The 25,857-nt window shown below is 48.5% G+C and overlaps 1 protein-coding gene across 2 annotated transcripts in view; it reads right to left on the bottom strand.

Annotated features, from left to right (window-relative positions):
* LOC126236569 (alkyldihydroxyacetonephosphate synthase) overlaps window positions 1–25,857 on the bottom strand; it is a 275,988-nt gene that overhangs the window by 59,918 nt on the left and 190,213 nt on the right. The window contains exon 4 of one of the 2 annotated variants that reach the window (XM_049945978.1): window positions 19,639–19,788. The exons of the other annotated variant lie outside the window; for it this stretch is intronic. Coding sequence (XP_049801935.1) covers window positions 19,639–19,788 — 150 coding nt within the window. The remainder of the gene's footprint in view (window positions 1–19,638; window positions 19,789–25,857) is intronic. 2 annotated transcript variants of the gene reach the window in all.

Raw genomic sequence — 25,857 nt, 5'->3', positions numbered from 1 at the left:
TTGACAATATTCTCCAATGTCTTTCCTACACAGCTTGTCAGGCTACTGCTATGTTAATTACTGGGATTAGTCTGAGCCTTGCCTGGTTTTAAAACTGAAATTAAAACAGATTCATTCCATGGGTTGGGAAAGTCACCTGTCATCCAAATTTTGTTAAAGAGCTGAAGGAGAACCTCCTGGGTCCAACTGTTATAACATGTATGTTATCAGGTAGTGACTGGGCATAGTATCACTAGCTACTGACAATGCAGAAACCAACTCACACAGAGAGAAAGGCTGGTTGTATTCCTCAATGTTGGTAGAACAGAAATCAAAACCAACCCACTACCAATAACAGAGGAAAGCTGGATCGGCCATAATGGTCTTAAACGACTGAGCCATTGTTCAAGTAATAACTCTCGGCAATGTTACGAGACACACAGTTGCTACTGGTGGTCCTGAGTTCTGCCTTGAGATCCCCCTGATGCCTTCCCATACTTTACCTGCAGATGTCAAACTATTGATGATGTTCAGGAACTCTTGCCAAACTGAATGAGGTGGCACAGTGGGTAGAACACTGGACTTGCATTTGGGAGGACAACGGTTCAAACCTATGTCCTGACATCCTAATTTAGATTTTACATGATTTCCCTAAATTGCTTCAGGCAAATGCTGGGATGGTTCCTCTGAAATAGTACAGCCAATTTCCTTAACCATTTTTCCCCAATCCGATGGCACCAATGACCTCACTGTTTGGTCCCCTCCTCCAAACCAACCAACCAACTCTTGCCAAGACCTCTGTTTACTCTCCCAAACTATTCTCCTCACGGCTGTAATGTGATCCACCCAGGCCTGGACACTACCACACTCTTTAAAAACAGTTAACTGCCAGCAAAGCATCCAGTTAGTTTTTCCAAACAGCCATCTCAGCTTCTTCCTTTCGGGGTCTGCTCTATCAGGCAGATGGATCCAGATAGGGTAGTGGTCACTGCCATGAATGTCATCATCTACTCCCCACTAAGCAGTGTCTGCAAGGGTAGGCGAGCAGAAGGAGAGGACTACGGCCATAAACTAAATCATAGCAGTCCTAAAATGCATAGCTTGACCCATGTTCATCAATATGATGTCTGTAGTTCATGTCAGATCCTCAAGTATCTAACCCATGGAAAACAAGTGCTGTTAGAACCCCATGTACATTGTGTGCTTGTAAGTTCCTTATAAGCAGAAAGGGATGGAGTAGTAGAAGGTGTACAAGTGTCTCATTGACAATGGGCAGTAAGTACACAAAGCACACCGTCACAGTAACATGGGCGACTAACCAAACAATGATCACTTGTAGTGTTGTTGTTAAGGGCATATGAGAGGAGTGCAATGTGTCCTTGATGAACATTAATACCCCACCTTTTGCCCTGTCATCTGTAAGGTCATCTTTTCTGTGTAATAAGTGCAGGCACATCAGTCTGTTTAAAATGACTCTTGGGGACAGAGGCAAAAAGGTCTGTCCAATATGAGGGGTCTCAGTTCCTCCAGGTGAGTCCTGTACCCAGTTATATTCAACAGGAGTAGGAAGCCATTTCAGTGGTGTGGTTTTGATTTACCCCTATCCTTGCTTTGAGGTTGTGGGGTACTTGTAGAAAAGGGGAAGTAGAGGGGCTTCTTGGCCCTGTGACAAAAATCCATGATGTCCTCCTCATCAGTCAGATGTGACAGAACGATCCTGTGATGTCCGGGACAGCTTTTGACCCAAACTTCATGACACTTTCCCTTTGAGAATGATGGGGAAAAGGGGCACAGAGGCAGTCTGCTCTTGGGGTGCCTTCTCGATGCTCAGTGGGAAAATGTTGCTCGTGTCTTCTGTCATAGCTTCCTGGATTGCTACGTCTTTACTCACTTTGCTGTGTCATGTATAGGTGTGAGTACAGGTGATGGTAGTGGATAATAGTGCAAAGGACGTCATCTGCATCAAAGTGTCTACCTTAGGAACAGGTTTCTGCACCGTGGAAGCATACGAAGTGGCAGGGAAGCATACGAAGTGGCAGCACAGGAGGGTTTGGTGCCTTATATTCTTTTTTGGCTTCTACAAAGGGGATGTGCTTTGTCAGTTTTATTTCCTGAATTCTGCGTTTCTCAGCAGAAACAGGGTAGCCTTGGCTCCAGGCTAGGTGGCTCCCAGAGCAGTTAATGCACATTCCTGGAGATGGGCAGTCAGTCCTGTGATATTACGTATTGGTGTCACCCCCCACGCATCGCAACAGAATTGTAAGTTTCTGTCTGACCTCAATAGCACTCGTATGGATTCTGGTGGACCCATCATACACACATACCGAGCCACGCCTCCAGCAACTCTGTACTTTAGCACCTTCTCCTGCTGCAATATAGGACAGCCAGCAGAAGCCATTCTGCCCCACTCACACTTGGAGTTGCTTTGCTACAGGAAGCTAAGCAGATGCTCCATAGTCTTGGCTCCATCACCATTGTTGTTGCTGTTGTAATAGCTGGACTTTTTTTTTTGTTGCTCTCTTTGTATCAAGTCTTCATACATTTGGAGAAATACTAGTTAAGTAAATCTTCTGTTTGTTGTGTTACCTTGTTCGCTAATAATTGTTACTCCTGTCCAGCTTTCCTACGATGACAGTTGCTGCACCACTCTGTAGCCCATCAACACTTACCACTGAGTACATAGTCATACACAACAAGTCCAAGGTTCATGGGCAGTCTTTCCACACTTCCCATAGGTCGCTTCACCTCTGCAACTCAGCATTCTATGGCCAAATCACTGGCATTTGTAGCACCGCATAATGTTAGATACGTAAGGCCTAACCCTACGTCAGACAAACCCTGCCACAGTGTGTTCAGGTGCAACTCAAATCGCTTGATACGGGCAAGTCTTCAGGTTCAAATGGTTCTGAGCACTATGGGACTCAACTGCTGTGGTCATCAGTCCCCTAGAACTTAGAACTACTTAAACCTAACTAACCTAAGGACATCACATACACCCATGCCCGAGGCAGGATTCGAACCTGCGACCGCAGCAGCAGCGCGGCGCCGGACTGGAGCGCCTATAACCGCACGGCCAAGTCTTCAGGTCCAGATTGTATACCAATTACGTTCCTTTCAGATTACGCTGATACAATAGCTCCCTACTTACCAATCATATACAACCGCTCGCTCACCAATAGATCTGTACCTACAAATTGGAAAATTGTGCAGGTCGCACCAGTGTTTAAGAAGGGTAGTAGGAGTAATCCATCAAACTACAGACCTATATCATTGACGTTGGTTTGCAGTAGGGTTTTGGAGCATATACCGTATTCAAACATTATGAATCACCTCGAAGGGAATGATCTATTGATACGTAATCAGCATGGTTTCAGAAAACATCGTTCTTGTGCAATGCAGCTAGCTCTTTATTCGCACGAAGTAATGGCCGCTATCGACAGGGGATCTCAGGTTGATTCCGTATTTCTGGATTTACGGAAAGCTTTTGACACTTTTCCTCACAAGTGACTTCTAATCAAGCTGCGGGCCTATGGGGTATCGTCTCAGTTGTGCAACTGGATTCGTGATTTCCTGTCAGGAAGGTTGCAGTTCGTAGTAATAGACGGCAAATCATCGAGTAAAACTGAAGTGATATCAGGTGTTCCCCAGGGAATCGTCCTGGGACCTCTGCTGTTCCTGATCTATATAAATGACCTGGGTGACAATCTGAGCAGTTCTCTTAGGTTGTTCGCAGATGATGCTGTAATTTACCGTCTAGTAAGGTCATCCGAAGACCAGTATCAGTTGAAAGCGATTTAGAAAAGATTGCTGTGTGGTGTGGCAGGTGGTAGTTGACGCTAAATAACGAAAATTGTGAGGTGATCCACATGAGTTCCAAAAGAAATCCGTTGGAATTCGATTACTCGATAAATAGTACAATTCTCAAGGCTGTCAATTCAACTAAGCACCTGGGTGTTAAAATTACGAACTACTTCAGTTGGAAAGACCACATAGACAGTATTGTGGGGAAGGCGAGCCAAAGGTTGCGTTTCATTGGCACGACACTTAGAAGATGCAACAAGTCCACTAAAGAGACATCTTACACTACACTCGTTCGTCCTCTGTTAGAATATTGCTGTGCGGTGTGGGATCCTTACAAGATGGGATTGACGGAGGACATCGAAAGGGTGCAAAAAAAGGGCAGCTCGTTTTGTATTATCACATAATAGGGGAGAGTGTGGCAGATATGATACGCGAGTTGGGAAGGAAGTCATTAAAGCAAAGACGTTTTTCGTCGCGGCGAGATCTATTTACGAAATTTCAGTCACCAACTTTCTCTTCCGAATGCGAAAATATTTTGTTGAGCCCAACCTACATAGGTAGGAATGATCATCAAAATAAAATAAGAGAAATGAGAGCTCAAACAAAAAGGTTTAGGTGTTCGTTTTTCCCGCGCGCTGTTCGGGTGTGGAATGGTAGAGAGATAGTATGATTGTGGTTTGATGAACCCTCTGCCAAGCACTTAAATGTGAATAGCAGAGTAGTCATGTAGATGTAGAAGTGCTGGAGAACTGAACGGCACAATGAAAGTGGCAGTCTTCTCAATTTCTCTGTTATTCCTTTTTGTCCTTTCTTCCACATCCACTATCCCCTCCTGTTGCCCATTCTTAATTATGTTCTGTGATTTCTATGTTATAATATCATGGCATGTGACCACAATCTTACTTGAAATGAGCAAGTTATGCAACTCAACAATTATGTTGTAGTCACCAAATTTGTCCAACTTTCTAAGAAGTTCCACCTGCTTTGCTCTGTTAGTCTCAACAATAAGGAACGATTTTATAACCTCTTAAGAGACTAAGGTATCAGCAAGCCTTTCTGAGCCTTTATGAATATAGACGGGGGGGGGGGGGGGGGGCACTTTTTCAAATGCCCCGCCTTCCTCTTGATCACTACAGACACATTCTGATTTACAGCTCCTTGAGTCGTGTTACTAAATAAAATTTGAGGTCACCCACTAATAAATTGTTCTACCTCAACAGTCATGCATGTCAGTCCCCAGCTCAGCAACTCTGGGATTGCCAAGCCTGTACCAAGCAAACAAGTGCTGAGCCCCTGAAGGAGGGAGGGGTGGTAGGGGAGAGATTGGGGGGGGGAGAGGGGGGGGGGAAGTGGTATGCTACCCTAAATGGAAATGTCCTGAAGGATATGGAGTAAGTAACAAATTTTAATCATATTTTCATTTACAAATTTTAAACATGCAAACAAATGAATATGAAAGTGCATTAGACAATACTTAAGCTGTTGCAGCCAAGCATGGTCAAAATAAAATATTTACAATGCTTACTTAAATGGTTACATTAATGTATTGAAAGTGTGCAGTGTCGAATTCAGTTGTTACATGGCACTTATGTAATGTGATATCATTAGAAAAACATGTACATCAATTGGTTCTGCCTAGAAATTCAATAATGAAGCAGTAGCAGTTTGCCATCAATAAACAGTTTAGGACCACTACAAATTGCAATTTGTTCACAGCCAATTGTTTACAGGTGTTTGTAAATTATTGGAAATGTCTGTTTCTGAATAATGGACACCTTTCTGAATGACAGTAAGTAACTAAAGACTGTACTTAGAGCTAGTATTGAATTGGTGAGCTGAGCAACCTGATGATTTCGAGAAAATAAACACCGTTAAGAAATAAACATACTGAGAAACTGTGGTTAATAAATCCAATTTCTTGAACACAGATCTGCAAGACATTCTTGAATTCATGTCACGAATAACTTTTACTCACTTTTGGACTCCAAAAACTTTAACTTGACAAAATATGATACTAAATGACCTGGTCTGATGCAGCTATCCACACTACTCTATCCTATGGAAGAATCCTCATGCCCAAATAACTCCACTTGAAGCTGCTTACTGTATTCATCCCTTGTCTTGCTCTATAATTTGTACCCTCTTCACCCACACTTCACCAAATTGTCAATTCCTTCACTCCTCAGGGTAAGTTCTCCTTTTTAATCAAACTGTATGTGTTTTGTTTGTTTTGTTTCAGTACATTGACATTAGTTACTCAATCTATCCACCTAACCTTTAGCGTTCTCTTGTAGCACCACATCTGAAAAGCTTCTATTCTCTTCATATCTGAACTGCTCATCATCCATGTCTCACTTCTGTACAAGGCCACATTCCAGACCTTCATAAAAGATTTACTAAGATTTAAATTTGCTTTAGATGTTCTTTTTCATAATTACCTTTCTTGCTAATGCCAGTTTACATTTTATATCCTCTCTATCTCAGCCATCATGAGTTATTTTGCTGCCCAAATAGCAAAACTCATCTACTACTTTTAGAGTCTCGTTTCCAAATATAATTTCCTCAGCATCACTACATTTAATCTGTCTAGATTCCGTTATCCTTGTTTTACTCTTGATTATGTTCATCTTATAGTTACTTTTCAAGACACTATCAACTGTGTTTAACTGCACTTCCAAGTCCTTTATCATCTCTGACATGGTTACCATGTCATCGGAAACCTAAAAGTAATTATTTATACTCCCTGAACTTTTATTCTGTTTGCAAATTCTCCTCAATTCCTTTCACAGCTTGCTCAATTTACATATCATGCGGACAGGCTGTAACCTCCTCTCGCTCCCTTCTCAACTACAGTTGTCCTTTCATCTCATTTGACTCGTGTAACTGTAGTCTGGTTTTTGTAGAAGTTGCAGGTAATGTTTTCTTCACAGTATTTTATTCTTTCTATCTTCAGAATCTCAAAGAGTATATCCTCGTCAAAACTGTCAAAAACTTTCTCTAAAACTACAAACACTATAAAAGTAGGTCTGCTATAAAAGTAGGTCTGCCTTTCTTCTAATAAATGTTGTAAGGTCGGTATTGCCTAGCATGTTCCCACATTTCTCCGGACCCCGAACAGATCTTCCTTGTTGTCAGCTATCAGTTTTCTGTACATAATTCATGCCAGTATTTTGCAAATATGACCTATTTAACTGATAGTTTGCTAATATTAAGTCCTGCCAACACCAGCCTTGTTTGGAATTGGAATTATTGCAGTTTTCTTTATATCTGATGGTATTTTGTCTGTATCATACCCTGAGGTGACAAAAGTCACGTGATACCTCCTAATATCATTTTGGACCTTCTTTGGTCCAGTTCAGAGCAGCAACTAGACGTGGCATGGACTCAACAACTCAAGAGTCCCCTGCAGAAATTCTGAGCAACGCTGCCTCTATAACCGTATATAATTTCAAACATTTTTATGTTCCATAAATGTTCCACAGAATTCATCTTGTACTATCTGAGTGGCCAAATCATTCACTAGAATTGTCCAAAATGTTCTTCAAACCAACTGTGAACAATTGTGGCCTGGTGACATGGCGCATTGTCCATAAAAATTCCATTATTATTTGGCTATATGAAGGACATGAATGTCTGCGAATGGTTTTAAAGTATCCAAACATAGCAGAGGATCTAGTCCATTCCAAGTGAACACAGCCCACACCATTGTGGAGGCCTCACCAGCTTCCACAGTGCCTTGTTGACAACTTGGGCCCATGGCTTTGTGAGGACTGAATCACACACTAATTTTACTTTAGCTCTTACTAACTGAAATCAGGACTCTTCTGACCATACTACAGTTTTCCAATCAATATGGTCACAAGCCCAGGACAGGTGCTGCAGGCAATGATCTCCTGTTAACGAAGGAACTCTCGTCAGTCGACTGCTGCCAAAGCCCATTAATGCCAAATTTCGTCACTCTATCCTAACGGCTACATTTGTTGTATGTCCCACATTGATTTCTGTGGTTATTTCACACAGAGCTGCTTGTCTGTTAGCACTGACATCTCTACGCAAACGCCACTGCTCTCCGTCATTTAAGTGAACACTGTTGGTCACAGCGTTGTCCGTGGTGAAGGATAATGCCTGAAATTTGGTATTCTTGCCACACTCTTGACACTGTCGATCTCAGAACATTGAATTCCCTAATGATTTCCAAAATGGAATGTCCCATGCATCCAGCTCTGACTGCTATCCCACATTAAGTCTGTCAATTCCTGTCGTGCAAAGCCACAATCATATCAGAAACCTTTTTATGTGATACTACCACTATCTGCATATGTGAATGTAGCTATCCCATTACTTTGCATACCAAACGGTACCACCATCTGCATATGTGAATGTAGCTATCTCATCACTTTTGCATACCATTTGGTATGCAAAAGTAATGGGGTAACTACATTCAAATGTGCAGATGGTTGTAGTACGGTGGTAGTATCATGTACACAAGGTATAAAAGGGAAGTGCAATGGTGGAGCTGTGATTTTTACTCAGGTGATTCATGTGAAAAGGTTTCTGATGTGATTGTGGTTGCATGACGGGAATTGACAGACTTAAAATGTGGGTTAGCAGTTGGAGTTGGATGCATGGGACATTCCATTTTGGAAATCATTAGGGAATTCAATGTTCTGCGATCCAGTTTTGTCAAGGCTTGCTCTCCCAAATATCTCAAAAAATCTGAGGGAATTTTGCCTACACCTGGACCTGGTTTACACTTGCGTCTATCAATGCTCTATCAAATTCTTCTTACAGTATCATATTTCCCAACTTATCTTCATCTATTTCCTGTTCTCTTTCTATAATTTTTCTTTCAAGTTCATTTCAATTACACAGTACTCCTGTTTCTTTCATCTTTTTATTTTCCCTTCTTTGCTTAGTACTGACTTGTCATCTGAGCTCTTGATATTCACACAGGTGGTTCTCTTTTCCCCAAATAAAAATAGGAAATTAAAGAATTTTCCAATCTTGGCTCAACTTGTGCAAGCTTCTGTGTCTTTAAATTCTCATCCACCCTTTCTTGCTTTGTGATTTTGAATTTTCTGACAATCCCATTTTTTATACTTCTTCACTCCTTTTGTTTGATTCATCTATTGCATATATATAGTTTCTCCTTTTGTCAACTAGTTGCAGTAACACAGTCAAATGCCTTTGACAGATCACAGAATATGCTGATAGTCTCCTATTTATAGTTAAATAAATTTAGCACATTCTCATTTAGTACATGGCCTTCTCAACATCTCAGTCCTTTAAAAATCCAAACTGAGTCCCTGAAAATCAGTTATTTGTAAGAACATTGTTAAGAACACTGACTCATTGACATTCCTAAATGCATAAAAAATACAGACATTTAGTTGCCAAATGCAACTGAACCCACATCCCAACATTAGGAAAAACAGAACAAAAATATGTTTATCATTGAAGAAAATCAGAGATTTAAGACACTGAACTAAACCATATATGACATGTTTGAAAGCTGAACAGAATGAACAGTTTTATCAAGGTGACTAAGAACAAGCCACACTGGAGAACAGTCCCATCAATACTGTTTGTACCACACGTAGCAACATGACTGTACAGTTCATCAGTTTTATTATTGTGCCACACAGTGTGTCGATCAGATGATTCAATATATCTATAAGAACTATATTACAACCATGTACAACTAAATTATTTTGATGATGTGATTATGATTATACGAACAACATCCTAGTGTGGTCAACAGAACAGGCATTGATACCTGAGTGCCATTCAAATTCGTGATTTTCAGCAGAAGTTTTCAATGGGTGAAGATTCATCTTATAGTTATACATGACCATGTGACCCCCGACAAGAGATACATTGTGTTCACAGCAATACATGACCATGTGACCCCAACAAGACATACATTATGTACACAACAAGGACTCATCCACTGGAGATAGCAACTCACCATAGTTGCAGTAATAAAGATAAAGTATAGGGAAGCCTGCTGCAAGGGCACTACAGAGGCACTGTATAAAATAAGCAATAACTTCACTGCAAGAATACTGCACTACGAAATTTAACAGAAGTGTTCTATTTTCAGTGCTGAATACACACAATCCAAGTACAAGCTGAAAGAAAGCTGGAAATTAGTAGTGCTTATTGAATATACAAAAAGCAACGCAAACAGTTTTTCTTAAAAGTGCTCAACATGAGTACCATTTGTCACACATCGAGTCAATAGGAAAGTTGTTACCCAACCTTGAACTGTGTGCCTGAAGCAATTGTTGCAATGATGCTGTTTTTAAAATCCACTGCATCAGCTAGTAATGAAGGCAAATCCACATGATCCTTTATGAAGTGCCAAAGGTAAAAATCTTATGGCGTCAGATCATCTGTGAACTTGGAGGTCATACAAAACAAGTTCTGTCATTCAGCCCCTTGTGACCAATCCAGTGGTCGGGTACGTCATCGGCTAACCGATCACACACTGAATTATGCCAGTGAGAAGGCACACTGTCTTGCTGCTAAATGAAGTTCTGAAGTCCAGCTTCTTCCAATTGAAGAAAGAGCCACAGTTCTAGCACCTCACAATAAGAAACACCAGTTACATTTGAGTCACCAAAAAACAAAAGGTCATTAAACTTTCCACCACGATAGGTCACAAAAAGCATTTAATTTAGGGGAGTCTTACTGCAACTGCACCATCTTGTGGGGATTGGCTGACCCTAGATGCACACATTGTGTGTGTTCACATTTCCACTACAGCAAAATGTCAATTCATCACTGAAGAAGATACGATCCAGAAAATCTTCATTGTTATGCAGAAAAGTTTTTTTGCAAAGTTGTCACATAAACCACAGACTGTAGGGTTTAGAGCTTGTACCAACTGCAGATGGTAAGTACGTAGCTGTAAGCATGTTCTTGAAGGTCTCCACACAGATCTCACTGGAACTGCTAATCCATGATAAGCGTTCTGAACTGATTTCTTGGGGCTATGCATGAAAGACTCTCACTCGTTCAACAAATTCTTCAGCTACTCTAGGTTGTTCCATACTCTTCATACCAACAAAACAGTTTTGGTTGCTCTTTTATTTGCTGTATTATTAATAGTTGTAAGTTGAATGTTATAATGCTACAAAGTCTTAAAACATGTAATTTCATTTTGAAGCACCATGCGTAACAACATAAACTTACACTTAAAGCACTGAAAAAATATGCAATAAATTGATTTGACAAACTCGGCGGCATGTTCCAGGAGACCGAATACACAAACAAAAAGAAAAAACAAAATGTGATGACCATCTGCTTAATAGCACATTGTTTCATCTTTGGATGATGATGGTGGTGATTGGTTTGTGGGGCACTCAGCTGTGCAGTCATCAGCGTCCTTACCAACTCTCAAGTTTTTCACAGACCAAATTTTTACACAGTCCAATCTAGCCACTGTCATGAGTGATGATGATGATGATGATGATGATGATGAAATGATGACAACACAAACACTCAGTCTTTCACCTTTGGAATGCAATACATCAGAAATCCTGCATGGCATAGATTTGACAAGTCCTTAGTAGGTTTTGTGAAGTATGTGGCACCAAATGTCTACACACAGGTCATTTAATTCCCATGCACTCTAGGCAGATAGTTTGCGAGTGCAGAGTTCACACCCAACAGCATCCGATGTGTGTTCCACTGGGTTCAGATTAGCTGAATTTTGTGCCCAAGACAGCAATGTGAGTCTGCTATCATGCTCCGCAAACCAATGCAGCACAGTTCCGGCCTTTTGACAAGGACAATTGTCCTGTCGGAAGACGCAATCAGCATATGGGAAGACATCAAGTCTGGAAGTATGCAGGTGATCTGCAATAACGTGCACATGTCCCACAGCAGTCATGGTGCCTTTGATTACCACCACAGGCCCTCGGAAGCCCAAGTGAATGTCCTCCATGTCCCCACCAGCTTGTGTCCATGGTACAATGTAGGATTTTAAGCAGCCATTCGCTTGGATGACAATGTATACAGACCCAATCACTGACCTGGTGAAACACAAAACATAATACATCCAACCAACCCACACATTTCTACAACCCAGTCTCCAATACTGTGTGTCCACTGCAATCATAATTAACGCTGTCATTAAGTCAAAATGGGAATACACAGGAGTCGCCTGTCACAGAGCCTGTGTTCAGCAATGTGTGCTGAACAGTGTGCACTGAAACACATGTGCCAACATCGGCACTGTACTCATCTGAAGTTCTGCCACACTTTGCTGCCAATCATGCTTTACACGGTGGACAAGTTCTTGACCTCCACATTCTGTGATGAGGTGTGGACGTCCAACACTTCCCTGTCGTCCAACCACTTTCCATAGACACTCAGAGTACCACATGGAGAGCCAACCTGTTCCACGACTTTTTAAATGTTCATTCCCAGGTGCTGTATCTCAATAATCACCACTATCTCAAAGTTGCATATGTCAGTGGATTTCACCAAATTTGTGGTCTATATCCGTGCTATAGCCCACCTGCAAACTCATGAGCGAGTCCCTCACTCTGACCATGCAGCTATATCATAAGGCACTTCCATCAACAGTTTCACGATGTTTGTACTGGTCCAGACTCAGGGAAGCCTTTAGATCTGTGGTGATGCAGTGTTAAGATACACCTGGGCAGCATTTATTTTTAGATAAATGTGTTAACACCATATAGAATACGGAAGACAGTTGCCTTCTTCTGAAACACAACATTATGGAGTAAATTATATTAAAGTAGGAACAAAGTCATGATTCACATATCTGCTGCAAATACATCCACATTCATCTGCTATCTCCTCCTAAATTGATGTATATATTCTGATAGAATTTTGAACACCATACAGTGCAATTATTCTGAATAATTTAAGGTTTATTCTTACTTTGTGTTTCTACTAGGACACAGAAGTTTGCTTTGAAGGGCTGCATTGACATGCAACAATTTTTACTACATGAGGAGTGTTTAGAAAGTAATGAGGAATTTGTAATTTTGTGTGTTTTATTAGGCCGGCTCGCACCACTTTTTTGTAATTATGTTGGTAAACATGTCTGAAAAGTACCTGTACAATGGAAGGCATGTTGTTGTTGTTGTTGTTGTTGTTGTGGTCTTCAGTCCTGAGACTGGTTTGATGCAGCTCTCCATGCTACTCTATCCTGTGCAAGCTTCTTCATCTCCCAGTACCTACTGCAACCTACATCCTTCTGAATCTGCTTAGTGTATTCATCTCTTGGTCTCCCCCTATGATTTTTACCCTCCACGCTGCCCTCCAATGCTAAATTGGTGATCCCTTGATGCCTCAGGACATGTCCTACCAACTGATCCCTTCTTCTAATCAAATTGTGCCACAAACTTCTCTTCTCCCCAATCCTATTCAATACCTCCTCATTAGTTACGTGATCTACCCACCTTATCTTCAACATTCTTCTGTAGCACCACATTTCGAAAGCTTCTATTCTCTTCTTGTCCGAAGTATTTATCGTCCATGTTTCACTTCCATACATGGCTACACTCCATACAAATACTTTCAGAAACAACTTCCTGACACTTAAATCTATACTCGATGTTAACAAATTTCTCTTCTTCAGAAACGATTTCCTTGCCATTGCCAGTCTACATTTTATATCCTCTCTACTTCGACCATCATCAGTTACTTTACTCCCTAAATAGCAAAACTCCTTTACTACTTTAAGTGTCTCATTTCCTAATCTAATTCCCTCAGCATCACCCGATTTAATTTGACTACATTCCATTATCCTCGTTTTGCTTTTGTTGATGTTCATCTTATATCCTCCTTTCAAGACACTGTCCATTCCGTTCAACTGCTCTTCCAAGTCCTTTGCTATCTCTGACAGAATTACAATGTCATCGGCGAACCTCAAAGTTTTTACTTCTTCTCCAAGAATTTTAATACCCACTCCGAATTTTTCTTTTGTTTCCTTTACTACTAGCTCAATATACAGATTGAATAACATCGGGGAGAGGCTACAACCCTGTCTCACTCGTTTCCCAACCACTGCTTCCCTTTCATGCCCCTCGACTCTTATAACTGCCATCTGGTTTCTGTACAAACTGTAAATAGCCTTTCGCTCCCTGTATTTTACCCCTGCCACCTTCAGAATTTGAAAGAGAGTATTCCAGTTAACATTGTCAAAAGCTTTCTCTAAGTCTACAAATGCTAGAAACGTAGGTTTGCCTTTCCTTAATCTTTCTTCTAAGATAAGTCATAAGGTTAGTATTGCCCCACGTGTTCCACCATTTCTACGGAATCCAAACTGATCTTCCCCGAGGTCCGCTTCTACCAGTTTTTCCATTCGTCTGTAAAGAATTCACATTAGTATTTTGCAGCTGTGACTTATTAAACTGATAGTTCGGTAATTTTCACATCTGTCAACACTTGCTTTCTTTGGGATTGGAATCATTATATTATTCTTGAAGTCTGGGGGTATTTCGCCTGTCTCATACATCTTGTTCACCAGATGGTAGAGTTTTGTCATGACTGGTTCTCCCAAGGCCATCAGTAGTTCTAATGGAATGTTGTCTACTCCCGTTGCCTTGTTTCGACTCAGGTCTTTCAGTGCTCTGTCAAACTCTTCACGCTGTATCTTATCTCCCATTTAGTCTTCATCTACATCCTCTTCCATTTCCATAATATTGTCCTCAAGTACATTGCCCTTGTACAGACCCCTCTATATACTCCCTCCACCTTTCTGCTTTCCCTTCTTTGCAGAGAACTGGGTTTCCACCTGAGCTCTTGATATTCATACAGGTGGTTCTCTTTTCTCCAAAGATCTCTTTAATTTTCCTGTAGGCAGTATCTGTCTTACCCCTAGTGAGATAAGTCTCTACATCCTTACATTTGTCCTCTAGCCATCCCTGATTAGCCATTTTCTACTTCCTGTCGATCTCATTTTTGAGACGTTTGTATTCCTTTTTGCCTGCTTCATTTACTGCACATTTGTATTTTCTCCTTTCATCAATTAAATTCAATATTTCTTCTGTCACCCAAGGACTTCTACTAGCCCTCATCTTTTTACCTACTAGATCCTCTGCTGCCTTCACTACTTCATCTCTCAAAGCTACAGATTCTTCTTCTACTGTATTTCTTTCCCCCCATTCCTGTCAATTGTTCCCTTATGCTCTCCCTGAAACTCTCTACAACCTCTGGTTTAGTCAGTTTATGCAGGTCCCATCTCCTTAAATTCCCACCTTTTTGCAGTTTCTTCAGTTTTAATCTACAGTTCATAACCAATAGATTGTGGTCAGAGTCCACAGTGCCCCTGGAAATGTCTTACAATTTAAAACCTGGTTCCTAAATCTCTGTCTTACCATTATATAATCCATCTGATATCTTTTAGTATCTCCAGGATTCTTCCATGTATACAACCTTCTTTTATGATTCTTGAACCAAGTGTTAGCTATGATTAAGTTATGCTCTGTGCAAAATTCTACCAGGCAGCTTCCTCTTTCATTTCTTCCCCCCAATCCATATTCACCTACTGTGTTTCCTTCTCTCCCTTTTCCTATGCTTGAATTCCAGTCACCCATGACTATTAAATTTTCGTCTCCCTTCACTACCTGAATAATTTCTTCTATCTCGTCATACATTTCATCAATTTCTTCATCATCTGCAGAGCTAGTTGGCATATAAAGTTGTACTACTGTAGTAGGCATGGGCTTTGTGTCTATCTTGGCCACAATAATGCATTAACTATGCTGTTTGTAGTAGCTAACCCGCACTCCTATTTTTTTATTCATTATTAAACCTACTCCTGCATTACCCCTATTTGATTTTGTATTTATAACCCTGTAATCACCTGACCAAAAGTCTTGTTCCTCCTGCCACCGAACTTCACTAATTCCCACTATATCTAACTTTAACCTATCCATTTCCCTTTTAAAATTTTCTAACCTACCTGCCCGATTAAGGGATCTAACATTCCACACTCCGATCCGTAGAACGCCATTTTTCTTTCTCCTGATAACGACGTCCTTCTGAGTAGTCCCCGCCCGGAGATCCGAATGGGGGACTATTTTACCTCCGGAATATTTTACCCAAGAGGACGCCATCATTTAATCATACAGTAAAGCTGCATGTCCTCAGGAAAAATTACGGCTGTAGTTTCCCCTTGCTTTCAGCCGTTCGCAGTACCAGCACAGCAAGGCTGTTTTGGTTAATGTTACAAGGCCAGATCAGTCAATCATCCAGACTGTTGCCCCTGCAACTATTGAAAAGGCTGCTGCCCCTCTTCAGGAACCACATGTTTGTCTGGCCTCTCAACAGGTACCCCTCCGTTGTGGTTGCACCTACGGTACGGCCATCTGTATCGCTGGGGCATGCAAGCCTCCCCACCAACGGCAAGGTCCGTGGTTCATGGGGGGATGGAAGGCATACTTGATATTTAAATCTATTGTCAGCTGTCAAGAAGGTATTGGTAGTATTAGCAATACCTTATTTTGCATGAAAATGGATAAGACAATTTGTATTAAATTTTGTTAAAGGAGTGGAATAAAGTGCATCAGAGTTTCAGAAACATTAAATATTACTTTTGGTGTGTCTTCTGCGAATAAAACAAGGGTTTAAAAGTGATTTACATTGTTTTGAAGAAGGCCTTGAGGGCACTGAAAGTGACGAGGGCCCTGGATGCCCAACACATCAACCGATGGAATCACTGAAAACAAGAAAGAAACTATTATGAAAGATCGCCAAATCACAGTCACCAGTGATAATGTTGGTATGTCAACTGGTTCATGCCATGAAACTGTTTTGGATAAATTTGTTCCAAAATTGTTAGATCTGAACAAAAATGGCAGTGAATGGAAGTTGTCCTGGAGTCACCAGATGAAGTCAACAGTAATAAGTAATATATAGAGCTATTGAAACGAGTCACAATAGGTAACAAAATGTGAGATGATGGGTATGACACTGAAAGCAAGGAACTATCATCCCAGTGAAAACCCTTGATTGCCAAGACTGGAAAAAGCTCGGCAAGTATGGTCAAGTGTGAAGATTATGCTCACAGTGTGCTTCAATTTTAACGTTGTAGTATAGAATGAGTTCTTGCCACAATGTGAAATGGACAATAAAGAGTACTACTTACAGGTTCAATGTAGTTTGCCTGAAGCGATCCAGAAAAATTCTGGATTTTTACGGAGGAATTAAGGCTTTCACACCACGATAATGCACCTGCTCACATTTCATTAAATGTTGGTTGGTTGGTTGGTTGGTTGGTTAGTTGGATAATTAAAGGCACCAAAGTACTAGGTTATCAGTCCCTTTTTCCTCAAAGACAGAGGTCTACACAACTGTAGATCAGAGAGAGCTTACTGTGCAAACCCCAGGGGAAGAAAACCTCAAGGTCTACAAAACGTCAGTGAAGAAAGGGAGACAGAGCAAGAAAGGCAGGCAAGGTGCTCCATCTAGGGAGCAGCTGGAAGCCCCTGACAGCAGAGTTCGATGAGGGGACATATGTTTAAGATGATGGCTATAAGGGCTGACATTGGGCAAAAGCTGTTTGAATGGGAGACTCCACATAAACCGCATTATCAGCAGAGGAATAGTCTTGGCAAAAACCACCCTGGGACATAGCCAGTAGACCTTAAGACTCAAGGAGCCAACACGGCTGCTGGGTCGTCATGCATTGCCTCAGCTTACAGAGAACAATGGTGAGACTTATTGGGTGATAACTGTCTATTCTAGAGGATGCTTACCCGGTTTCAGTACTGGAACAATTATGCTTTCTTGCCATGGTAACTCACCTCACTCCAGATGCGATTAAAGATGGCATGGATATGACACTGACAGTACAATTATAGGTGATTGATCATTTGGTTGTGGATACGGTCCAGCCCTGGGGCTGTATCAGGGCAGTGGGTTAGGACACTGATGAATGCCCATTCTCTCAATGGAGCATTATATGGGTCCAGGTGGTGTATAGTGATAGGTAACTTCTTTCGCTCCACCCACTGTTTTAGGACACGAAAAGGCTGATTGATAATTCTCAGACGCTGAGACTTGAGCATAATGCAAAGAAAAATGTTTGGCGACAGCATCTGGGTCAGTGTAGCCATTCAAGGTAATACCAGGTACACCTGCAGGTGTCTGGCATCAGTAGAGATGATCTTTGCTCAAACATGTGAAGGGAAGGTACGTGGTCTCATGGTTGAAACGTACTCTTCACAGTGTTCTTGCTTCTGTCATTTTATTAGGTGGTGGACCCAGGCAAGTGCTCTACCGACAGCTACCTAAGCACGACACATGACCTGTCCTCACAGCTTTACTTCCGCCAGTACTTCATCTCCTACATTCCAAACTTCACAGATGCGAACCTTGCAGAACTAGCACTCCTAGAAGGAAAGATATTGTGGGGACATGGTTTATCCACAGCCTGGGAGATGTTTACACAATGACATTTTCGCTCTGCAGTGGAGTGTGCACCAATATGAAACTACCTGGCAGATTATTAAAGCTGTGAGGATGGTCGTGAGTCATGCTTGGGTAGCTCTGTCAGTAGTGCACTTGCCCACAAAAGGCAAAGATCCTGAGTTCGAGTCTAGGTATGGTACACAGTTTTAATCGGCCAGGAAGTTTCACTGTTTTACATGCTAGTTTCAATTGATTGTACAATTTCTTGGCTTCTTGGTTAAGTTACTTTGTCCAGAGTCTTGTAGTTTCCTCTCTCTCTGGAAAACAGTGCATTCTGGTGAACACAGAGAAAGGCGATTTCCACAGTTGATACAGATGAGGGGCGGGAGGCGGGGGGGGGGGGGGGGATGCACAAGAAGCATTCACATGCAGTACCCATTTACAATCTCTTATCTCTTCAGATGGGGCTAGTGCTGCAACATAGGGTCATGCGCCCACTGAATTTCAAACATTTGAAGCACCGCATGGGTGGGGGAAGACTCCTATAGTTTCACAATGCATCAGCATACCTTCACCTTTACCTTTTCTGGCAATGAATCACCCTCAAAGGCCTAGACAAAGGCACCAGTAGCGACCCTACTGTTTTTAACCCCCTATGTACAAGATGGATCAAGTGCACACCCTGCCACTCCAAGTTGGCATGTCACTAATTATCAGATTGCAGTAATAGGTCTCTGTTGTAAATGATGCCCTGAACCATATTTAGAATATTATGGAGAGTGACAGTCACGTGTATGTCAACCAGCTTGTTACATGCGAGTAGCATTTGTGACTGGCAGGGGATGCCGTTTTGAACCACTTTTCATTTTTGAGATGGCTATCACTTTCCCAAACTTGTCTTCTGAGATCACCACAAAGAGTAAGGGCTTTGTGGCCAAGAAGGAATCCCATCAGTTTTTGGGCAAACTAAGTATTGGAGGGAGTATTTTTCTGGTTGCCACTTAGCCCTATGTTCCTCCCATGGCATAGCCGTGGAAGGGAAAATTTTTAGGGTCATATCTCTCTGCATTAAAAGAGGACTTTCCTTCTCCAGTGACTGATGGAGTCATATGTGATACTGACAGCAACAGGAACTGAAGTACTTTACTAGAAGCACAAATATTTGCCCTCTGATTTCAGTATTAAAACAGCAGCCAAAGTACTGGATGGGGAGCTGTAGCACCACCACCACCACCACCACCACCACCACCACCACCACCACCACCACCACCAACAACAACAACAACAACAACCGCAACCGCCGCCGCCGCCCCCCCCCCCCCCCCAAACCACCAAAAAATCTAGTAGTAGTAGTAGTAGTAGTAGTAGTAGTAGCAGCAGCAGCAGCAGCAGCAGCAGCGGCGGCAGTAGTAAGTAGGTAGGTAGGTAATAATCATAGTGTTAGATAATAACGACACTAACCTGGCCAAACAACAATGTCAGGTATACGGTCAAATTTTCCAGCTCTCAGAATATAAATATCATGAAGAGTGTGCCCATGAGCTCTTATCAAACGATCCACGTCTTCTATTGAGTGACTGATACCTAATTCTTGAATTTCTGAAAGAAATGCTGAAACAATGCAAGGATTTAATTGCATTAAAAAGTCTACTGTTCATATCAAAATACATTACTGTAAGAAAATTAAAAACTTAGAAAATAATAAGTGAATTTAAAATTGGCTAAAGAAGAGCATGTTAATAAAAATGAATAAAAACTGTTTCCTAAATGGAAGAATCAGCTAGACCAATAGCATTTATATCTTTATTCTATGAAATGGGCATCATAATTTCAACATATACATTACTGTTCTTTTGGTGCTTTTGGCCTAGTTAAATGTGCTGAATTCTGTAATCACTGAAGGGGACCGCGGGGACAGCGAGGGGGGGAGGGGTACCGCGGGGACAGGGAGGGGGGGCGGGGTACCGCGGCGGCAGAGAGGGGAGGAAGGGGACCGCGGCGACACAGAGGGGAGGAAGGGGACCGCGGCGACACAGAGGGGAGGAAGGGGACCGCGGCGACACAGAGGGGAGGAAGGGGACCGCGGCGACAGAGAGGGGAGGAAGGGGACCGCGGCGACACAGAGGGGAGGAAGGGGACCGCGGCGACACAGAGGGTAGGAAGGGGACCGCGGCGACACAGAGGGTAGGAAGGGGACCGCGGCGACACAGAGGGTAGGAAGGGGACCGCGGCGACACAGAGGGGAGGAAGGGGACCGCGGCGACACAGAGGGGAGGAAGGGGACCGCGGCGACACAGAGGGGAGGAAGGGGACCGCGGCGACACAGAGGGGAGGAAGGGGACCGCGGCGACACAGAGGGGAGGAAGGGGACCGCGGCGACACAGAGGGGAGGAAGGGGACCGCGGCGACACAGAGGGGAGGAAGGGGACCGCGGCGACACAGAGGGGAGGAAGGGGACCGCGGCGACACAGAGGGGAGGAAGGGGACCGCGGCGACACAGAGGGGAGGAAGGGGACCGCGGCGACACAGAGGGGAGGAAGGGGACCGCGGCGACACAGAGGGGAGGAAGGGGACCGCGGCGACAGAGAGGGGAGGAAGGGGACCGCGGCGACAGAGAGGGGAGGAAGGGGACCGCGGCGACAGAGAGGGGAGGAAGGGGACCGCGGCGACAGAGAGGGGAGGAAGGGGACCGCGGCGACAGAGAGGGGAGGAAGGGGACCGCGGCGACAGAGAGGGGAGGAAGGGGACCGCGGCGACAGAGAGGGGAGGAAGGGGACCGCGGCGACAGAGAGGGGAGGAAGGGGACCGCGGCGACAGAGAGGGGAGGAAGGGGACCGCGGCGACAGAGAGGGGAGGAAGGGGACCGCGGCGACACAGAGGGGAGGAAGGGGACCGCGGCGACACAGAGGGGAGGAAGGGGACCGCGGCGACACAGAGGGGAGGAAGGGGACCGCGGCGACACAGAGGGGAGGAAGGGGACCGCGGCGACACAGAGGGGAGGAAGGGGACCGCGGCGACACAGAGGGGAGGAAGGGGACCGCGGCGACACAGAGGGGAGGAAGGGGACCGCGGCGACACAGAGGGGAGGAAGGGGACCGCGGCGACACAGAGGGGAGGAAGGGGACCGCGGCGACACAGAGGGGAGGAAGGGGACCGCGGCGACACAGAGGGGAGGAAGGGGACCGCGGCGACACAGAGGGGAGGAAGGGGACCGCGGCGACAGAGAGGGGAGGAAGGGGACCGCGGCGACAGAGAGGGGAGGAAGGGGACCGCGGCGACAGAGAGGGGAGGAAGGGGACCGCGGCGACAGAGAGGGGAGGAAGGGGACCGCGGCGACAGAGAGGGGAGGAAGGGGACCGCGGCGACAGAGAGGGGAGGAAGGGGACCGCGGCGACACAGAGGGGAGGAAGGGGACCGCGGCGACACAGAGGGGAGGAAGGGGACCGCGGCGACACAGAGGGGAGGAAGGGGACCGCGGCGACACAGAGGGGAGGAAGGGGACCGCGGCGACACAGAGGGGAGGAAGGGGACCGCGGCGACACAGAGGGGAGGAAGGGGACCGCGGCGACACAGAGGGGAAGAAGGGGACCGCGGCGACACAGAGGGGAAGAAGGGGACCGCGGCGACACAGAGGGGAGGAAGGGGACCGCGGCGACACAGAGGGGAGGAAGGGGACCGCGGCGACACAGAGGGGAGGAAGGGGACCGCGGCGACACAGAGGGGAGGAAGGGGACCGCGGCGACACAGAGGGGAGGAAGGGGACCGCGGCGACACAGAGGGGAGGAAGGGGACCGCGGCGACACAGAGGGGAGGAAGGGGACCGCGGCGACACAGAGGGGAGGAAGGGGACCGCGGCGACACAGAGGGGAGGAAGGGGACCGCGGCGACACAGAGGGGAGGAAGGGGACCGCGGCGACACAGAGGGGAGGAAGGGGACCGCGGCGACACAGAGGGGAGGAAGGGGACCGCGGCGACACAGAGGGGAGGAAGGGGACCGCGGCGACACAGAGGGGAGGAAGGGGACCGCGGCGACACAGAGGGGAGGAAGGGGACCGCGGCGACACAGAGGGGAGGAAGGGGACCGCGGCGACACAGAGGGGAGGAAGGGGACCGCGGCGACACAGAGGGGAGGAAGGGGACCGCGGCGACACAGAGGGGAGGAAGGGGACCGCGGCGACACAGAGGGGAGGAAGGGGACCGCGGCGACACAGAGGGGAGGAAGGGGACCGCGGCGACACAGAGGGGAGGAAGGGGACCGCGGCGACACAGAGGGGAGGAAGGGGACCGCGGCGACACAGAGGGGAGGAAGGGGACCGCGGCGACAGAGAGGGGAGGAAGGGGACCGCGGCGACAGAGAGGGGAGGAAGGGGACCGCGGCGACAGAGAGGGGAGGAAGGGGACCGCGGCGACACAGAGGGGAGGAAGGGGACCGCGGCGACACAGAGGGGAGGAAGGGGACCGCGGCGACACAGAGGGGAGGAAGGGGACCGCGGCGACACAGAGGGGAGGAAGGGGACCGCGGCGACACAGAGGGGAGGAAGGGGACCGCGGCGACACAGAGGGGAGGAAGGGGACCGCGGCGACACAGAGGGGAGGAAGGGGACCGCGGCGACACAGAGGGGAGGAAGGGGACCGCGGCGACACAGAGGGGAGGAAGGGGACCGCGGCGACACAGAGGGGAGGAAGGGGACCGCGGCGACACAGAGGGGAGGAAGGGGACCGCGGCGACACAGAGGGGAGGAAGGGGACCGCGGCGACACAGAGGGGAGGAAGGGGACCGCGGCGACACAGAGGGGAGGAAGGGGACCGCGGCGACACAGAGGGGAGGAAGGGGACCGCGGCGACACAGAGGGGAGGAAGGGGACCGCGGCGACACAGAGGGGAGGAAGGGGACCGCGGCGACACAGAGGGGAGGAAGGGGACCGCGGCGACACAGAGGGGAGGAAGGGGACCGCGGCGACACAGAGGGGAGGAAGGGGACCGCGGCGACACAGAGGGGAGGAAGGGGACCGCGGCGACACAGAGGGGAGGAAGGGGACCGCGGCGACACAGAGGGGAGGAAGGGGACCGCGGCGACACAGAGGGGAGGAAGGGGACCGCGGCGACACAGAGGGGAGGAAGGGGACCGCGGCGACACAGAGGGGAGGAAGGGGACCGCGGCGACACAGAGGGGAGGAAGGGGACCGCGGCGACACAGAGGGGAGGAAGGGGACCGCGGCGACAGAGAGGGGAGGAAGGGGACCGCGGCGACAGAGAGGGGAGGAAGGGGACCGCGGCGACAGAGAGGGGAGGAAGGGGACCGCGGCGACAGAGAGGGGAGGAAGGGGACCGCGGCGACAGAGAGGGGAGGAAGGGGACCGCGGCGACAGAGAGGGGAGGAAGGGGACCGCGGCGACAGAGAGGGGAGGAAGGGGACCGCGGCGACAGAGAGGGGAGGAAGGGGACCGCGGCGACAGAGAGGGGAGGAAGGGGACCGCGGCGACAGAGAGGGGAGGAAGGGGACCGCGGCGACAGAGAGGGGAGGAAGGGGACCGCGGCGACAGAGAGGGGAGGAAGGGGACCGCGGCGACAGAGAGGGGAGGAAGGGGACCGCGGCGACAGAGAGGGGAGGAAGGGGACCGCGGCGACAGAGAGGGGAGGAAGGGGACCGCGGCGACAGAGAGGGGAGGAAGGGGACCGCGGCGACAGAGAGGGGAGGAAGGGGACCGCGGCGACAGAGAGGGGAGGAAGGGGACCGCGGCGACAGAGAGGGGAGGAAGGGGACCGCGGCGACAGAGAGGGGAGGAAGGGGACCGCGGCGACAGAGAGGGGAGGAAGGGGACCGCGGCGACAGAGAGGGGAGGAAGGGGACCGCGGCGACAGAGAGGGGAGGAAGGGGACCGCGGCGACAGAGAGGGGAGGAAGGGGACCGCGGCGACAGAGAGGGGAGGAAGGGGACCGCGGCGACAGAGAGGGGAGGAAGGGGACCGCGGCGACAGAGAGGGGAGGAAGGGGACCGCGGCGACAGAGAGGGGAGGAAGGGGACCGCGGCGACAGAGAGGGGAGGAAGGGGACCGCGGCGACAGAGAGGGGAGGAAGGGGACCGCGGCGACAGAGAGGGGAGGAAGGGGACCGCGGCGACAGAGAGGGGAGGAAGGGGACCGCGGCGACAGAGAGGGGAGGAAGGGGACCGCGGCGACAGAGAGGGGAGGAAGGGGACCGCGGCGACAGAGAGGGGAGGAAGGGGACCGCGGCGACAGAGAGGGGAGGAAGGGGACCGCGGCGACAGAGAGGGGAGGAAGGGGACCGCGGCGACAGAGAGGGGAGGAAGGGGACCGCGGCGACAGAGAGGGGAGGAAGGGGACCGCGGCGACAGAGAGGGGAGGAAGGGGACCGCGGCGACAGAGAGGGGAGGAAGGGGACCGCGGCGACAGAGAGGGGAGGAAGGGGACCGCGGCGACAGAGAGGGGAGGAAGGGGACCGCGGCGACAGAGAGGGGAGGAAGGGGACCGCGGCGACAGAGAGGGGAGGAAGGGGACCGCGGCGACAGAGAGGGGAGGACCGCGGCGACAGAGAGGGGAGGACCGCGGCGACAGAGAGGGGAGGACCGCGGCGACAGAGAGGGGAGGACCGCGGCGACAGAGAGGGGAGGACCGCGGCGACAGAGAGGGGAGGACCGCGGCGACAGAGAGGGGAGGACCGCGGCGACAGAGAGGGGAGGACCGCGGCGACAGAGAGGGGAGGACCGCGGCGACAGAGAGGGGAGGACCGCGGCGACAGAGAGGGGAGGACCGCGGCGACAGAGAGGGGAGGACCGCGGCGACAGAGAGGGGAGGACCGCGGCGACAGAGAGGGGAGGACCGCGGCGACAGAGAGGGGAGGACCGCGGCGACAGAGAGGGGAGGACCGCGGCGACAGAGAGGGGAGGACCGCGGCGACAGAGAGGGGAGGACCGCGGCGACAGAGAGGGGAGGACCGCGGCGACAGAGAGGGGAGGACCGCGGCGGCAGAGGGAGGACCGCGGCGGCAGAGGGAGGACCGCGGCGGCAGAGGGAGGACCGCGGCGGCAGAGGGAGGACCGCGGCGGCAGAGGGAGGACCGCGGCGGCAGAGGGAGGACCGCGGCGACTGAGGGAGGACCGCGGCGACTGAGGGAGGACCGCGGCGACAGAGGGAGGACCGCGGCGACAGAGGGAGGACCGCGGCGACAGAGGGAGGACCGCGGCGACAGAGGGAGGACCGCGGCGACAGAGGGAGGACCGCGGCGACAGAGGGAGGACCGCGGCGACAGAGGGAGGACCGCGGCGACAGAGGGAGGACCGCGGCGACAGAGGGAGGACCGCGGCGACAGAGGGAGGACCGCGGCGACAGAGGGAGGACCGCGGCGACAGAGGGAGGACCGCGGCGACAGAGGGAGGACCGCGGCGACAGAGGGAGGACCGCGGCGACAGAGGGAGGACCGCGGCGACAGAGGGAGGACCGCGGGGACAGAGGGAGGACCGCGGGGACAGAGGGAGGACCGCGGGGACAGAGGGAGGACCGCGGGGACAGAGGGAGGACCGCGGGGACAGAGGGAGGACCGCGGGGACAGAGGGAGGACCGCGGGGACAGAGGGAGGACCGCGGGGACAGAGGGAGGACCGCGGGGACAGAGGGAGGACCGCGGGGACAGAGGGAGCACCGCGGGGACAGAGGGAGGACCG

The sequence above is a fragment of the Schistocerca nitens genome, chromosome 2 (genome assembly GCF_023898315.1).
Source record: "Schistocerca nitens isolate TAMUIC-IGC-003100 chromosome 2, iqSchNite1.1, whole genome shotgun sequence".
Taxonomy (NCBI): Eukaryota; Metazoa; Arthropoda; class Insecta; order Orthoptera; family Acrididae; genus Schistocerca; species Schistocerca nitens.
Note: the sequence above shows the minus strand (reverse complement) of the source record. Positions and strands in the feature narration are given on the sequence as shown.